This window comes from Gavialis gangeticus, unplaced genomic scaffold (assembly GCF_001723915.1).
Source record: "Gavialis gangeticus isolate Ggan-Ray unplaced genomic scaffold, GavGan_comp1, whole genome shotgun sequence".
Lineage (NCBI taxonomy): Eukaryota > Metazoa > Chordata > Crocodylia > Gavialidae > Gavialis > Gavialis gangeticus.
In genome coordinates this window covers 94,439,617-94,458,217 of record NW_017729033.1, presented here as the reverse complement: position 1 = coordinate 94,458,217, position 18,601 = coordinate 94,439,617, and the positions used below count along the sequence as shown (strand labels likewise).

Below are 18,601 nucleotides of genomic sequence, written 5' to 3'. Positions count from 1 at the left end.
GGGGCATGTGGGCCTTGCAAGGGGGGTGGTAGCTCCTACGGGGGCCATTTGGCTCCTGTTGGGGGACTGTACCCCTTGTGTGGGGGCAAAACCCCTGTTGGGGGGCCGATCCCTTTGTGTGAGGGATGAACCCCCGTTGGTGGTCTGAACACCTTTTAGGGGGCTGAACCCTTTGTGTGGGGGACAAACCCCATGTTAGGGGCTGAATCCCCTGTTGGAGGGGAGTAGCCCTTGTGTGGGGGCTAAACCCTCTGCTGAGGGGCTGAACCCCTTGTGTAGGGGCTGAATCCCCTGTTGGGGGGCCGTAGCCCTTGTATGGGAGACCAACCCCTTGTGTGGGTGCCATCGTCCTGTGGGAGGGCAGCAAAATATGTATTCATGAATTCATGAAACCTGTATTTAGAGTTCACTTTATTATTATGATAAGAGACTTGCTTTAACACTGTAGATATATCAATACAACATTGTCCAACTGATTGCTATGTCTCACTCTTTCTCTCTGTCTTTACAGTGGTCTTTTGTTTTACATGTGGAGGAACATGGTTTTGGGGGTACTTTAGAGAGTGACTTTGGGATTTTCTTTATGAGGGATTTTTCAGTTTTCCAATAGGGAACACCAGAATTCTTGCTAGGGAGACCAGTGGCAGGACCCTGCTTGCTCAGAGCTAGCACCTTGGACCCATCTGGCTGTGGCTGACCTCCTGGCTAAATAGGGCCAGGACGACATGCTTTGACAGTTCAAAGCAGGCCACCACATCCGGAACATCTTCCAGGTGATAGCTGCCCAGATGGCTGGGCAGGGGACACAAATGGCAGTAGTGCTGCACAAAGGCCAACCCTGCAACCGCAGTCCACTGGCAGCCCGCCCAGAGGGGCACATGCCTCTACTGGCTCTTCAGTCCCCATCCGAGTCTGACAGGTGCAAAGCAGGTCACAGCCAGACAGCAGCCCCCACTGCCAGACTGCTGCAGTGGGTAGAGGGTGCAGAGAACTCTCAGGGCTGCTTCAGCAGTCCAGCTAGCACAGGGGGTAGTATCCACAACTGACTGGGCCCCAGAAGCTCCTGAGAGCTAGTAGCCCTGAGCTACTTGCCAGGGTGGCTTTTTATACTGCTGGACCCAGGACAGGGCAGCTTTTCATACTGCTGGGGACAGCACAGGTGCTGGCCCCGGGCTCTAGCTCCCCCTGGCTGAAGATCCTGGAGGAGCCAGGCAGGGTTATTTTGCCCCAAGTGGCACAATTTGCTCCACAACAAAGTGCATGTCCAAGCACATGCGCTGAAGCAAAAAGCCCTGGCTCAAATTTGCCCTGATTCTATTTGAGCTCCTGCAAGCTCATGTGCTTGCATGTGTGGGCATGCCAATGAGGTTCAACAAGGACAAGTGCAAAGTCCTGCACTTAGGACAGAAGAATCCCATTCATTGCTACTGTCTTGGGACCAAGTGACTGAGCAGCAGCTCTGCGGAAAAGGACCTGGGGGTTACAGTGGACAATAAGCTGGATACATGTCAACAGTGTGCTCTTGTTGCCAAGAAGGCTAATGGCATACTGGGCTGCATTGGTAGGTGTGTAGCCAACAGGTTGAGGGAATTGATTACTCCTCTCTATTGGGCACTGGTGAGGCCACATCTGGAGTACTATATCCAGTTTTGGCCCTCTTCACTGTAGAAAGGATGTGGACATGTGGGAGAGAATCCAGCGGAGGGCAACAAAAATGGTTAGGGAGCTGGGGAACAGGACTTATGAGGAGAGGCTGAGGGAACTGGACTTATTTAATCTGCAGAAGAGAAGACTATGGGGGGATTTGATAGCAGCCTTGAACTACCTGAAGGGTGGTTCGAAAGAGGTTGGAGCTAGACTGTTGTCAGTGATGGCAGATGGCAGAACAGGGAGAAATGGTCTTAAGTTGCAGCAAGAGAAGTTTAGGTTGGACATTAGGAAAAACATTTTCACTCAGAAGGTGGTGAAGCACTGGAATAGGTTACCTAGAGAAGCAGTGGAATCTCCATCCTTGGATGGTTTTAAGACCAGGCTCGACAAAGCCCTGGCTGGAATGGTCTAGTTGAGCATGGTCCTGCTTTGAGTAGGGGATTAGACTAAATGATCTCCTGAGGTCCTTTTCAACCCTAATTTTTTATGAGTCTACCATTTTAAAAACTCCAGTTAGATACCCATTAATTTGGATTTGATTCTCTGCTTCTCTGCACAATTGCCTTATCCAACATATACATTTCTCTGGAAACCCTATTTTTCCTTGTACTTCAGACTTCAAAGGCTGAGCAATCTATGAACTCACCAGAGGGGACCAGCAGAAATTGGGGGAGGCTCTGTTCCCCCAGGCACCACCCAGGGTTACTAGGAATAACAGCCACAAATTGTTAAAGAGAAGGTTCAGGCTGGACATCAGGAGGCATTACTTTACAGTTAGGGCTGCTAGGCTCTGGAATGGGCTCCCAAGTGAGGTGGTACTCTCTCCTCCTTTGGGGGTCTTCAAAATGAGGCTGGACAGATATTAGGCTGAGTTGATAGGATCTCGGCACCCGTTCCTGCCCAGGGCAAGGGGTTGGACCTGATGATCTGTTTAGGTCCCTTCCGACCCCAAGTGCTATGATACTATAAACATGTAAGCATGATCCACTGTATCATATACTTTTTAAAAATCTAGGCTTGCTATAACTGTGTTTGTTTTCCTCTCTTGTATCAGTGATCACTCTGATTGCAGTATATCTCTGATCACTGTACCTGGTACTGATCTTCTGGAGATTTTTCCTCATCCTCCAAGGTGTCTTGGCCATTAACTTATAGCTCATATTTAGGAATGTAATTGGTCTCCAGTTTTTCAGGAGTTCCTTCTCCCCTTTCTTGAAGTATAAGATCACAGCACCTCTTGTAAAATCTTTCCCTGCCTGCCCTGTTTCCAATATTTCCTCAAAAACTTCCACTGTATCCCTCCCTACCCACACCCAACACTTCTTGCAAAATTCCATAGGCAGTCCATCTGTTTCTGGTGATTTTCCTCTTCTAAAAGTTTTAAGCACTCCTCCACTTCCTTTAAGCTTATCTTTTCTTCCATCTTCTTTGCTTCCTACTCTTCTACTTTCTGTTCAATCTCTTCCAGCAAAGCCTTCATTTCTTCCTGTTTCCTTTCTCTAATGTAGCTCTTCATAAAATCTTCTTGTTGGCTCTAACACCTCCTCCTGCTTTTCTAGCCAGGTACCACCTTCTTTATGCACCACTTTAATTCTTCTTTCACCATCTTCACTGTAGCCAAAAAGTATTGGGGCCACTCTTCATATTCTCCTAGCCAGGGTGCTTACACTAAAAATATTTTCTCTCTCATCTTTCTTTTAAAAAAGATTTATATCTCTTGCCCTGTTTCTTCTAGTTCTTCTTATATCTGTTTTCTTTGTGTAGCTTCCTTTAGCAGCTCCTGCATCTTTGTAGCTCTTTCAGCTCTTTTGTTCTTTTCCTCTTGTGTTCAGTCTCCCTCAGTGGTGCCTGTTTTTCAAGTCATAGTGAGCCACTACACTGGATAACTTTCAACTTCCTCTTCTCTCTCCAGCTGCTCTCTCTTTCTTTCCCATTTCTAATTATTCCTTTTTCTTCACCAGCCTTAAATATCTGGCAAACATCACCAAACAGGACCCAAAATATTCCACCCAGAATCCCTGTCACCCCCTCTCTCAGCCCCCACTCACATATGATTAGTGTGGCCTGGCCCTTTGTGATATCGAGCCAGACCAGGCTGCCCTGTACCTTATCATTTTTGGAGGACACCATAACTTGTGACAAGAACACCCAGTTCCAGTCATGAGGGAGGGCTAATTAGCAATGGATCCTTTGTTGGGGTATCTGGAGTACACCTTCATACTGAGTAGTGGTGAGCTGTGAGGCCACCATGGCTTAAAATGCTGTTTACTCTGCTGGAGCCCAGCCCACTGAACTGTATGGTACATCATGAGCCTCTTGGCTTTGGACTAACCTCATGTATAGTGGGTGTATTTACATGAGATGCTGACGGCACAGTAGCACATCACAGTATGCACAGTAGTAATAGTCTAGTGTGTAGTATTATTAAGCTACTGTGCAGTAGTGACACCTAAAAGACATTCACTGCTGCACAAGCATTGCTGCACTGCGAATCCAGTTACTGAGTACTGAGTACTTGCTAATACAAGCACAAAATAAATGCATAGTAATGACTGCACAGTACTGTCTCGTGTAGAAATGCACAGTTTGTACTATATGTAAATAGGTATAAAAGTGATGCTTAAAAGTGTTTATGGAGTACCTGTGCTTGCAGCAGTTTTAAACAAAAGGTAAAATGTATCAATGTTGTATAAACTAAGTCTATGGGTACCTGTAATTGTTTGTCTATGTAAAATACTATAAACATGGTTATTTCAAGGTCAGTGTTTTCAAATTTGCCCCTCACTGCTATGTGCTTAGCGAGAGCAGGGTCTGACAGTAGTGGGGAAGAGGGCTCGGGGGAAGAAGTTGGAGGGGGCAAGGAAGCTACCCACACCCTCCAGATTTATTTTCCTTGCTGTAACAGTGGGAGGGGGACAAATTCAAGGCAAACTTCCAATCATTAGATTCTATACCTAGAAAATTCTATCCAATGTATAAATATTCTATATATAAAATCTAATTACTGGGAGGAGGTTTATATTCAAGTAAATATGGTATTGAAACAAAGTCAGATGCTTTGCAAACTGGACTTTAATCCTTGCCTACTTATTATTTATGAGAGTTTCACCCAGCACAGTATACCACTTAAAATGACACATACGGCTCAGTTTCCTGGTTGGTGATAATCTCTGCCTTCTTTGGACAAAGATGAAAGTAGCTCAGAAGAGTCAATAAATTAATATCTTTGCTGATCTTTTCCAGCAGTTGTGCTTCTTCCCTCCCCACCTCCCCCCTCCCTCCCCCAAGAGAGGACCTCATAGAGTTTTAATCACAACAGAAGCTGATTACATCAAAACAGTATCAGCTTTTAATATTTTAAATGTGCTCTTTCATATAAAAACCCAGAGTTTACAATCTTTATCAGTACAATATTTGATTTTCTTTTTAAAACAGTGCTAATGTGTCTGCTTTAAAACATTTTGTGTTTTCACTGCAGTTTTAATTGTATGTGTGAAAAGTAAGTAAAATAGCACCTGCTGAAGTTGTGACTTTTGTCTCTAGAGACCTACTGCTGAGAAACAGTATGATTAGATCAAGGAATTCTGTTAATACTCTTCAGATGTTAAATGGATTCTTTAAATTACCAAGATGTTTGGGGAACAGAGCCAATCTAGGACAGGTAGCCATATGGAGCCTTAGCTGTAAATTTCAAGATGTATAAAAAATCCAGTAGCTCAGGGACTGCATATGACATTAATTTTTCTGCATTTAATATGCAGTCAAAAAAATCCAGGACTGATAAAATGCAATAACATTCAGTGGCCCTTTGTCATGATCCCCATATCATCAAAATGCTAGGTATGTGGCTTCTGGCAGGAAACTAATTTCCTCTGAGTAGGAATGCTATACACAAGGGCTGCCTGTTGCATCTATGACAATTATGGTTCTGATAAGCCAAGCCATGAAAAATGACCAGAAGTAGATTTTCTCCAGCTATTATCTGCATTTGAAATATTTCCCCTTGATTTCTTGTACACTATAACCCTGGAAGCCTCATGTGCCTCATTTCAGCCAGAAAAGTTTTGCTCATGGAAATTTGAGATTCATGGGCAGCTATTCTGCTCATCCCCTTCGTAGCATTTCTGAGTTCATATACAAGGTTCATGGGACATTGGCCTTGGCATCTGTTTTTCCATAAGTATAGCTGATATAAATCATAGTGGAGCCAAGATTTTTTATCTTGGTTATATTAATGGATTCTCCTCTCTCTCTCTCTCTCTCTCTCTCTCTCTCTCTCATTTTCTCAGAGAGCTGACATAGGGATTTCTGCTTTAACCATCACCCCTGATCGAGAGAATGTAGTGGATTTCACAACCCGTTACATGGACTACTCAGTGGGTGTGCTGCTTCGAAAGGCAGAGAAGACAGTTGACATGTTTGCTTGCTTGGCACCATTTGACCTCTCTCTGTGGGCCTGCATAGCTGGCACAGTGCTTCTGGTAGGGCTGCTTGTCTACCTTTTGAACTGGCTCAATCCTCCACGTTTGCAGATGGGTTCAATGACTTCTACAACACTATACAACTCCATGTGGTTCGTGTATGGATCCTTTGTGCAGCAAGGTAGGAAGCAAAATTCATCTTTAGTGCAGAGGGAGATGTGAATGAGGATTCCTGTTAACACAGATTTCCCAACATCCAGGCTGTGTTTGAAGTATTCACAAATTCTAAGCTTTTGGCATTCAGAAGCCTGTTGTAGCCACAGTGAAAAGCTTGGAATCACTAAGTAGTGACCTGTTTAACTTATTACTTGCCTAATTACATAAAAGGCAATGTATCTTCCTAAAATTTTCAGTACGCAGTATTTCTAAAACTTTACTAACAGATTACTCATACTGAATGTGAATACTATTGTTCTGGTGTAGAATTAAACATACCCAATGTGAATACTATTGTTCAGGTGCAGAATTAAACATAAAATATTTTAACCCAATACTGAATCTAAATTTAGACCCTTTGACAGTGCCCTAGGTTCTCAGTGATACTTTCTCTGACACACCCTCTGTCTGGCTCTGGCCCTGGCTCCTTTACATTCACCAAGGATTCCCTGCCATTGGCTGCCTTCCCAGTTGTCTCTAGCATTCAGCTTAACCCAATTTACTCCTTAATGCCCTGTATATACTCTCTTCCTTAAAAGCCTACCTCCTGTGGGAGAAATTTAGCCAAATCTCTCTGAAGTGTCAGACTGGTGACCCAGACCTAGTACATATGTCTTAAAGTTCTGACATAGAAATTAGGGTGTCAGCACTACTACAGAATTAGAAAACATATATAGGCCCATAAAGGAATAAAGATTTAGAAAAGCAGAAATACCTACGGAAATTGAACAAGTATCTCTTGGCATTTGTAAATATAGTTATCGTGGGTTAATACAGGGTAATGCATGGAGCATGGTTGTGCTGTGTAACAACCATGGTGCCTGCAGCCTAGAACACTTGAATAACTTAAGGACTTATCAGATGAATTAATATTTATAAAAGTTTCTTCTTGGCTAGGGACAGACATTCAAAAAGCTGGAGCCTCCGTTGATTCAGTCTTTGAAGGTTAGTCTAACATGCACAGTGTGAACTGATTTGCAAGTGAACAGACATTCACATTTAATTCTGGAATTAGCTCAGGCTAGAAGACATGGTGGGGAGGTGGGGGGTAGTGCTAGAGTAGCTCTCCCTTCCCTTTGCAGCAGTCACAAGGCTGGAGGGAAGCTGACCTGGGGGTTGTGGCCAGGCCCCCACAGGGACTAAGTATGATAGTGGAGGGGTTTAAACCCCCATCCTGACCTGTAGAGACCCCAGCTGGGGTGTGCCTAGAAGGAAAGGTGGGCAGCAGCCTGTGCCAGGCTTGTCCCTGATGCCAGACACTGGCCAGGGCAGTACCACAGGCAAAGGTGGGCAGGTGGTGGGGATTAAAGTCCTTTATCTCCAGGTGGGCACAGGATGTGGAGAGGGTCCAGAGGAGGGCCACTCATATGGTTGGGGACCTCCATGGCCAGCCCTATGAGAAGAGGCTGAGGGACCTGAATCTCTTCAGTCTCCACAAGATGAGACTGAGGGGGGATCTTCTGGCTGCCTACAACCTTATCAGGGGCCACCAGCAGGGACTCGGGGAAAGTCTGTTCACCAGGGCCCCCCTTGGAGTCACTAGGAACAATGGCCACAAGCTGAGGGAGGATAGGTTTAGGTTAGATATTAAGAAGAACTGCTTCACTGTAAGGGTGGCCAGAGCCTGCAACAGGCTCCCCAGAGAGGTTGTGCTCTCACCTTCCCTGGAAATCTTCAAGAGGTGACTGGATAGGCACCTGGCTGGGGTCTTATGACCCATCCCACCCCCAGTGCTCATTCCTGCCCATGGCAGGGGGTCGGACTCGATGATCTGTCTAGGTCCCTTCTGACTCATTGATTCTATGATTCTATGACCCCAGTCTAGGTCTGCTCAGCTTTCCTTCTGCTCTTGCTCGGGTGGCAGGAAGTCTGGGCAGAGCCGGCCGGCAAGGCCATGTTATCCACCCAGGGCTGGGGTTGAGGCTGCAGCTGGGCTGAGGGGCTGAGCCCAAACCAGCCTTCAGGTAGTTCTGAGGGAAGAGGCAGAAGACAGCCCAGGCTGGGGCCATGGAGACTGTGTGGCTAAATTGCTCCTGGCTCCCCATGCCCAAGCCAGGTGGGGCTATCATAGAACTCGAGATGGCTGGGAAGGGCCCTGCAGCACTGGCCCATGAGGGCAGGGTCCTTCCCAGCCTGGTGCAGCTACATGGAAGCCTGGCCTAGCTGCACAGGCAGGGGCTGGCTGGGGAGCAGGCTTCTCTGGCCAGCTTGGAGGTACTGGCAGGCCCCAAGCCTGGCAGCCACCACCGCACCCCCTGTCTTGTACAGCACCCAGGACTGCAGGCACACAACCAACTGCAGGCTGGCCGGGTCTGGGGGGGCTATTCTGCCCCTCTCACCTCCAGCTGCTGCAGCCATGCCATACCACTCTGGGTGGGGTGGGGTGTAAGTGGGAAGCTTCAGCCCAGCAGCTTCTGTCAAGTGCATGGAGCTCCAGCTTCAGTTCCCAGCTGCCTTGGAAGGTGTCTGGGTAGAAAGCATCCAGGCGCTGCAGCCAGAGGTCCATGCATGGGGCAGAAACCACCAGGCCCAGCAGGGCTGTTTTTCTCCCGTCACCTCCAGCTGCAGCTCTGCTCCTGCCACACCACACAGCGCTGCTCAGGGCAGAGGGAGCTGCCTTCAGCTCAATGTCTTTAAGCCAGCTTTGAGGAAGCCAGGCTGGGCTGTCACGCAGCTGTAGTGGGCTGGGAAGGGCCCTACCCCCATCGGCCAGCCCCGTGGGGCCCTTCCCAGCCAGCTGGGGCTCCATGACAGTTCCTTCCTTCTTGGATGTGGGGAGCCACACAGCCCCCATGGCCCCAGCCCAAGCTGCAGCTGCTGGAAAGGGCCTGGCACTGGCAGCCCAGTCTGGGCTGGCCCCTCTGCCTGTGCCCTCAGCAGCACTTGCAGGCCAGCTCAGCTCAGTACCACAGCCCCAGCCAATGGCAAGGCAGGCATATGGCAGGGGCCATGCCAGCCAGCTTTAGCCATACTCCCTCCCCTGCCAGTCAAATGGAAAGGGGAGGAATGGCTGAAAGGGGTCACAGTCCCCCGGTAAGGGAGTGGAGAGAATAAACCCCCTCCCCGTCCCCTTTGCCTCAGGGGGGCATGCATCTGGCCATGCCTCTGCCCCTGCTTGGGTTAGAGAGCAGAGGGGAGGTGCCAGCCCAGCTCTCTGGAGCAGACAGCACAGCCCAGCCCAGGGCTGGGATGCTAGAGGGCTCTGATTTAATTTAAACCAGCAAGGGGTCTGGAACAGAAGTTGCATAAACCAGTTTGACCCAAATCAGTTAAGTTTGATACTACATTCAACCAGGTTTATCTTAAACCAGTTTTGGCCATTTTGAAACTGGTTTATGTACACTGAATTATGTTCTGTTACAGGTTTAAACTAGTTTCTGATCACTTAAACTGGTTTATGTGTAACTTGTGTTCCTAGCCTGTTAGACTGAGTTAGTATTAACTTCCACAATTTAGAAATTACATAGTTCTCCCTGTCCATGATCATTCAGATGGGAATGCAGAGGAAACAAATTTAATCTTCCAATATAAGAAATTGGGGACAAAATTCCTAAGTAGCAACAAGAGCACGAAGTTAGCAACAACCTCCAAAAAAAGGACAATCAAGCCTGAGAAACTTTCTTTAGTGGAAACTGTTTTAAAAAATTACCAATATAGTAGTGTTATTCTAAAATCATAATGTCAATGAGCAATGATACCACATGACGGAAGATGAAGGAGCCTTTTCCATGTGAAATTAAAAGATCTTTTTTTTGTAAAAAGGCTTTAGAGACAATTGAGAAGTATGAGAGTGCTGAAATATATGTGGTTTGTTTACAAAGCCTACTTTTGATCCAAAATTCTCCCTACGGAACAGCTCAGGGAATCCAGCTGTGCAAAGACAGTATGGTTCACTACAGAATTAGACTCATTGCATCTGTCTGTCTGTTGTATTAAAGTGTGTGAGTTAGGTTATCAAATGCATGAAAAGGAGCTAATTTTACATTGATTCACTGCATGCAGGGTCGTCGCTGGGTGTGGGGGGCATATCAGGTCAGCTGCCTTGGGCCCTGCACTTTGTGGGGCACCGTGGAGTCGGGCAGAGCAGCGCAGCAACTCCACGCTGCCACCAGCTGCATGTCCAGCTGCTTGGCACTGCCCCCCAGTCTGCTGCTGAATCCAGCATCTCCAGCCACTCGGCACCTCCCCCCCGCCCCTCCCCCGAATCTGCTGCCAGCTTCCTCGCATCCAGGGGTGGGGCCCCGCACAGGCTGATTTGCCTTGGGCCCCATACCCTGCTTGGGTTGCCTATGGCTGCATGTTATTGACTCTACCATTTTAGCTCTTTCTCCAAAATCCTTAATTCCTGTAATCTCTGAAAACCTTTAGGAGACCACAAGGCAATCATTTAAAAGAAGCAAAGTTAATTTAATCATTCACTTCAGTCTCCTGAATTATTTTCTTAGCTGTTTACCTGTAGATTCCCCAAATAGACCTCTGTTCCGTAGCTGCTTGCTTTGTTTTAGAGTTGTAGGTCAAAAGTCAAATGACAGTTTCCACTGCAAGCCATGACCCTGTTCCATAAGCCGATGAATAAATGGTTCAAGCCATTCTCATGAGTGGTATAAAATCAGTATAAGAAGACAATAGGAGAAGAGAGTGAGAGCTGAAGAAGAGCACAGAGAACCACAAATGAATTAAATAACAATACAGTAGACAGAGGGGCAGATTGTTGAAAAGACTGAGGAAAGGTTCTTGCCTCAAGAAGATACACAAGCATCATTTTTGCTGATAGTTATATGGGCATGAAAGCCTGAGAAGATATGCTGTTCCTTGAAGCATAAGAAGTGCTATGGAAAGCAAGTCAAAAGGATGCTGATAAGCTTTCAAACTGAGGGAGGCTGATTAGGTTAAATATACACCATTATTTAGGGTCAGCTTTGACATCTCCTTCAATCAACCCAAGTCATGTGAACTGTTGTTCTCCATCTATATTTTGCCTTTAATCCTTCACCAAAGTTGTCCAGGTATTGGGCTGTGCAGTACTTGGCTCTCCTTCCAGGATGTCTTTACTCATGGTAGAGAGAAGATAAGGTGGGAATGGAATTGTGGGATTGCTGCTGATCACAATGTGCTTGAGATCTGTGGTGCCCAGATATGTTCCACACATACTGTAGTAAACTGCAGGCTAGAGAGTGTGCTGGCAGTGTCATATTCATTCTCAGAAGCATCACCAGGGTCCAGCTAGACTGGTGCCAGGGTTGTGTTTAGGGGTTCACAGTGTAGAGGGTCAATGGTGTTGGTGGCTTAATTAGGGCTATCCTATCACAGGAAAGTAGGGCTGAAAGAGACCTCATGAGGTCATCTTTTTTGGCCCCCTGATCAAGGCAGTATCTTCCCTATCCAAGCCACCCCAGCTAGAGTAGACACAATTTTACTTACAAAGAGCTTGTCCCACCCAGTGGATTTTCAGCAAAATGTCTCACAGTCTTCTAAGAAAATCCTGAATATTCCTTTTGTTTTTGTTCACTGAGGAGAGATAAACTTATCTCCTTCAAAGCAGCAGGCAGAAGGGCAATCCTTAATTTGGTAGGAGAGAAAACGACACAAATTTAATAGGGTTGATACCTAAATATATGAAGTTTAGAGACCGATCTCATCATAAAGACTCAGAGGACCTCAGAATTCCAGTGCAACAGCAAAAGAGATTTATTTATAATGTCATCCAGTATTTCACATTCAATTTGAATGTAACAAAAACTATATTAGCTGAAGCGCTATTGTTTACTAACCCTTGTGAATACAGAAAAAATAAAAGTAATTCCCATTGACAGATTAACTGGCTATCATGGTAAGTTTGCTTCTATATTCACTCATCATCAGCTTTTCACTCAGCAAAGAAATCTCCTGGTTTTATTTATTTTGGAATAGCAAATCTGTTCCTGTTAATTGTGATTGGCACATCTTAACTATGGCAGCATGGGACATTTTAAATACTGTCACGTTCACTTAAGAACTCTTTCAGCTGCTGATTTAAATCATGACAAGGTACTCGTTTCTGTTATCAAAATATACAGCCACAGATACTTTGATGTCCTGCATTAAAAGAAACAAAGCAGCAGCATACTAAGACTGAGTGATTTGATAGCACTGAATGCCTTATTTGGGTCCAACAAACATGTACTGGCTTTTTCTTTTCCTATTTTATAGAGAATCACAAGCACAGAAGCTGATTCCAAGCTTGGCTCAGATTTAAATAGAAAATAAGTCTTTGGAATAAAAAAAATACATGTCACGCTCAATGAACAATGTATTCTGTTTACCTTGCAAGATAAGGAACTGCTTTCATCTGTTCTTTATAAAATATCTGAACCTTGTACAATTAACTAAATAATTAGAGCTTACTGTGGTGATTTGTGTCAAGTTTGACATGCTATTCAAATCTCATTAATGAATTTTGCCTTCATACTTTCAATACCATTGAAGGAACTTTCCGTATTTTTGTCTATAAGCTAAAGTTGATATGGAAAATTTTGATAATTTGGAAGTGAATTAATATGATATTAAGAAACAGAACTTTGCATATTTAACAGTTTCCTAAAGGATTAACAGTGAAGCATAATATACCAGTGCACTTGCTTGTTATGAATTAAAAGCATAACTGAGGGCATAATGTAACTTCTAAGTTATTTATTACTGCAGATGATCCATGAGATAACATACAAAGGATCCAGCTTGACTTTCAGATCCCAGGTTGAGCTCACAGTTGATCAGAGCATCTCTTAATTAGTTGTGGGCTCACTGAGCATGTCTGTTATACCCCAACTCCATGCAGTGCCCAGCAACTAGGGAGACTAAAAAACAGCTAGAGAAATATGAAACAGACACTCTAGAAGTGTTAGGGTGACAGTAATTTGGATTATTGGGGAGCACTGAATCTGCAGCTGAATAAAATCTTTTAATCTGTGTCTCAGCAAAGCTGCTGGTCACAAGGCAGAATGATGTATTAAACTAACCTTGCAAATGCTTAGGCAAGTAACTTCTTTAACAGTGGAATAGTGTGCAGGATACATGATTCCTTGTATAAGAAGAACAAGCTGCAGCCCACCAGCTATCATCAGGAGATAAGACAGAAGCAAGACCTTGGAGATGGTGCTGAAATTAGCAAAGAACAAGAAAGAGCCAACAAGTGACCGAGAGTACCCAAGTTCATGGCCTTACGCATGCGCTCTTAGCAGAGAGGCATGTAAATGAAGGAAATGCATAGGCAATTCCATGTTAATGAAGTAAATAGTAAACAGAGGAGGAGCTTGAAATAGGAGGAGAAATGGGTGGAATAGGGGGAGGGATAAAGGCAGGAGAATGTTAATGAGTATGAATCAAGGTGTATAAAATATGAAAAGAACTATTGTTCAGTGCAGGTCTCTGGTTTGTTGTTTTTTTGGGACCCTTGTCCGAAGCTGTCTCCATTCTGAATAAAACTGTTGCAAGCAATGTGTACTGGTGTTTGCTGCCTGCATGCTCTGGTTAATGAGTAACAGGATCCATGGGCAATTGGATCGTCGTCTCCCTAGTCGTTGGGCTTCACATGGAATCGGGGTCTAACATCTTGGCATAGTCGGCAGGATTTGACGCACATATGGAGGGGACTGATCATCCCAATCCTACAAGGATAAGGCCTAGCAGGTGTACTGGGTTCTCTTGGACCTGGGCTGCCTCGGCATGAGCTAGGTTCTCTTGGGCCATCTCAGCTATTGTACCCTGTCTTTTACCTTTCCCCAGTAGCATGGCAGTGGGTTCAGAAGCTTTTCCTCTGTGTGTGTGGAGTCAGGGTGACCTCAGTGGTTTTTTTGTAAGTTTGGTTAAATGGAATGGGGGTCTAGGACCCCAGGAGAGTCCACCTAGCCTGGCTTGGATTACAGCCCAGAGTTGGGCTGAGGGAATTTTAAATAAAGCAACTACCCTCCAGGCTTTAGTTTGGAGTGTTCAAGATTTCACCTCCAAACTGCTAACACCTAAGAGAGAGAGCCTCAGAATGAAGCCTGTGCCCTGGCGAGCTATACCTTAACTCTGATAACATCCTGGGCTTAGTAGATATAGAATTGTTTAATTGTTTGTATTGTTGCTTTTTTGTCCTTGTTCTGTATCAATAAATTCACCTATTAGTGACTGGCAGGTGTTGTGGTCAGTCTGAGGGTTATGTCCAAAACAAAAGTATAGGTGCTGGGTTCAAATCTAGTCCAACAATTGGCAACTTCACCAGGACACAAGAGTAGTAACCTGACTAAGCATGGAATGTGTTGATGCAGATTGATCTGTTTTAGAGGAGTTAGCTGAAACTTGTACTAAAGTTGTATAGGAAGTAACTGAAGTTATAAGTATTGTGCATGAGGTGTTGTTTGTTACCGCTAACCAGAAGACTTCGTTTGTCCAGGTCAGGCAGAGTAGTAGACAGAAGTATATGCTGTGGTCCACTTGGAATTAAGTAAGAATCTCCTGTTGTGTTTACAATAGGAAGCTAGAAAGCAAAGAAAGTCATCTCTCTGCTAAAAAGGCTGTGTGAATGAACAGGGTCCTTTAACTCTAAGATCCCTGGAAAAAATAATTACAATCTTCTGCGGAGAGAAAAATAAAAGCAGATGTGCATTTGCTGTGGTGTTTGTAAAGTGTAAGTTACCAGTGCAAGTTATAGCAAGACAAAGTGTTATACAGGCAATATAGTTTCAAAAAGATCAAAAACAGAGAAATGTAAGACAGATACTTTAGAATCCTGTCTGTACCAGAAAATAGAGGCAAAAAGCACAGAAAGAAACAAGGTATGTTACTAGACATCTGCTCAGGCAGTAGCAGACAATTTGTGATTTGAAGTGAGGGGTAACTTAGTTCTCTCTTTCCTCTGCCTCTCCAGGAACAGTGAACAGCCTAGAAAAGATAGGGATTGTTACAAGAGTGTAACAGCTTGTTTTGGGAAACATCAGCGTACAGCTGTGTAAAGGGAGATCAGTGCCCAGAATTTCTTTAAGTTACTCTGAGCAGAGAAAGAAAAGTGAGCTTATCAGAGGCATGTTTTGTTTTCTTTTTTTCTGCAGAGGCATAGTTTAAAAGTTTCGTTTTTTAATAGGAAGGAGTTTTCCTGAAGGGATTGTGTATAGTGTGTAATCTGTCACCCTAATACTCTACACAAGACATTTAATTTGCAGTTGACTAATTCATTGTGCAGTAAACATCTCAGCATCTACACGTGTGCCCCTATTAGGGACCATGAAACTAATAAACTCCACAGCAGGGTAGTACATATAAATACTTGTATTTACACGTACTACCCTGCTGTGGAGTTTTTCCACATGCAGCAGCGTATGTGTAGATACTGATTTGGCTGGCTGGGGCATGAGGATGCTTCTGTGTGGGGGCTGTCTGCTGACTAGCCCCATGCTGAAGCACCCTTGTGCCTCGGCCAGCCCCACAGCAGCACACTGAGCCCACTTGAAGCCCACTGGGATCCCTGCCAGTTGGGGTGCTCCAACTTGGCTCAATTTGCTGCAGTCCAGGCACATGTGCAGACATGCATCTGGCAGCAATAAGCTCCAGAGTGATAAATTCCAGATCTTATTGTTGTGTATTGCTAGGCATGTGCAGACATGCCCATTGAGACCCAAGAACTTATAGCATCTTTACCCATGCTCCTATTCAGTGTCTTGTGCTTCAAAATGGTGTGGGGCACCATCAGACTCAATTGGAGCAGACTCAATTAATCAAGTCTAATTAGCATGCTCCAGCAGCCTTGTTGAACAAGCTTTAGTTAAAGTGCCCCCACTGCCATCAGAGAAGGTATGGGGCATGTGTATAGGTGGCTCTGAATTCACCTCTACCATTCAAACTTATCTTTTGACTTCTCAGCACTAGGATCAACCCCATTTTTTATTGGTGGTCTGCATGCTTTCATTCAGACCAACATTACCATTTTACATTTATAGTAGAACTCCAGTTTAATTATAAGACCTCATTTCTGTTGGGTTTGTGTCCCAATACCTCCATCCTTTGTGGAATAATTAGGTAAAAGAGCTCTTTATAAGACTTCTGCCTTTAGGAGACATGTCATGATGTGCACTGTTTATCAGATGAACATATAAGTAGAAGTTAAAGGGGTCTAGCACTGACTAGATGGACAACATGTGTACCCTCCCAGAATAGCAGAAGAACATCCCTTTCATGTGGCTCATAAAAATAACATAGAGTGTTTTTTTGTCTCTTGCATAGTATTTGTTCAAATCAAATTAAAAACCTGTATAAGATTGGTCAAAATCTTTCAAATTTGTGTTTTCATAGGCAGTTTCATTACCTGATTTAGTTTGGTTGTACACCTAAGCTATCCACTCAGTTCAGCTGAAGATTATTCAGATCTTTACCAGTGTTTTAATATATCTTATCTTGCTCCTGATTATGTCCATTGAATATTATCTCTGTTAAGACATTACTTTACCATAATGTATACACATTCTATGACTCAGCAAGGGTGTGAATCTGCCAGTGCTCTTTTCCATGTAGAAACATGGCGTATACAAAAGAGCGCTCATGACATTGTGCTCTACAGCCAAGCATGAACATGGTATTGCTTCTCTCTGCAAACACTCTATTACCATATGGATTTGCCATATATACCACGGCCTGACTAAAGATGCAACCTCAGCTTAAATTTAGCTTCATGATTTCTGAATGTATTCCTGTTGACTTGCTCATGTTAAATGGAAACTATCGAGTGGCAGAGGACTAGCATTAAGATTTTTGTGACATTAACTATCACAAAACTTCATTTGCCTGGAAATGTATATATATTTTAATTCAGTGAGAAAAGGTGCTGCCTAGTTGTGTTTTCCTTTTCTCTACTGTTTACAAATTCTTTTGCAGTACTGAAAACCCATTTGCAACAACCTTGCACCCTCACAAATGCAGAAGTTATGATATTATGAGGCAGAGCTCTGACTTCCGTTACTTTGTTATGCAACCTCATGCCACTTCGTAATTTTTCTTTCATACCTTTTATCCGTCTCTCTAGACTACACTCTTGCTCCCATTTTTTCACCCTCCATCTTTGATACCTTTTTGCCCCGCTACTTTCCTGCTTCCTGAAAAATGTTGTCCTTCTTGCTTTCTGTTGCTATCTCCAGCTCTTTCTATAGTTGTCTGTAATTTCTGTGTTTTCAGGTTTGCTACACTCTGCCTGGTGTCCATATTTTACTCTAGTGAGTATTTATACTGCTCGTCATCTTCTGCATTGTTGCTTCTCTCTTCTGTGTCCACATTAGACAGAGGTGCCAGCATGTGAAGCTAGTGGAATTACTCATACAAGGGCCAAATAATTGGTCCCTGGATAGAAATAGGGCCAGAACCTCAGCAGATGTAAATTGGCACAACTCACTGCCATGATGTTGTGTTACTTATGTGCTGAGGACCTGGATTAATTATCTGAAGGATTTCTATTAACACTGTAATATTTTATGGAGTGTAGCTAAGGAATACTCTAGGGAATGCTCTGAAGCTTATTTTAGGGAGAACTAATGATTTAAGAACTAGATGTGCCGTTTTTAGAGTTACACTTCACACTTTTTGTATCATAGATCAATTTTTTGACATAAATAAAACAATTTTTTTCTTAAGAACTTGCATAAGAATGTTCCAGTCGAAGCTTATCAAAGCCAATGTATATTTTGCTTACAAATAAAGCAGCAGTTTTATTAGTTTTGTTGGAATCCAATTATTTTATTCAGTAAAAAAATGCTGTAAATTTCAGATTTCTGTTTGGAGTATTAAATACAGTAAAAGAAAACAACAAACATCTTTTTTCATTCTTTTTTCACTTTGTTCATGTTATGTTGGTCTGATTTTTTTTCTGTTTAAAACATGAACAGACTCTCTTTGCATTTTCAAGAAAGTTTAACTTTGAATTCATAGAAGCAAACTGAACTATTTTTATGCAAATAGGCAAATTATCCATATAATGGATAGTGGTTTTATGCTATAGATTATGGAAAGGGTAAAGAAGCAGGGTTATGCAGTGTTTCAGTTTAAAATACTTGTAAAAATGAGAATCAGAGTGGTAAGAATTTTCAAATGACCCTGACAAGGTGATTATCTAGCCTCCATCTGAAGACCCCTAGGGTAGGAGCAAGCACCACTTCCCTTGGAAGTTGGTTCTAGATCCTAGCCACCCTGACAGTGAAGTAGCGCCTCCTGATATCTAGCCTGAATCTACTCTCGGTCAAATTATGGCTGTTGTTCCTTGTTACTCCTGGTAGTGCTCGGGGGAACCGGGACTCCCCCATAGCCTGCTGGCCGCC

The 18,601-nt window shown here is 44.0% G+C and overlaps 1 protein-coding gene across 1 annotated transcript in view; it reads left to right on the top strand.

Moving 5' to 3' along the window:
• GRID2 (glutamate ionotropic receptor delta type subunit 2) overlaps nt 1–18,601 on the top strand; it is a 1,321,020-nt gene that overhangs the window by 987,461 nt on the left and 314,958 nt on the right. Inside the window, exon 10 of the mRNA XM_019526356.1 lies at nt 5,940–6,252. Coding sequence (XP_019381901.1) covers nt 5,940–6,252 — 313 coding nt within the window. The remainder of the gene's footprint in view (nt 1–5,939; nt 6,253–18,601) is intronic.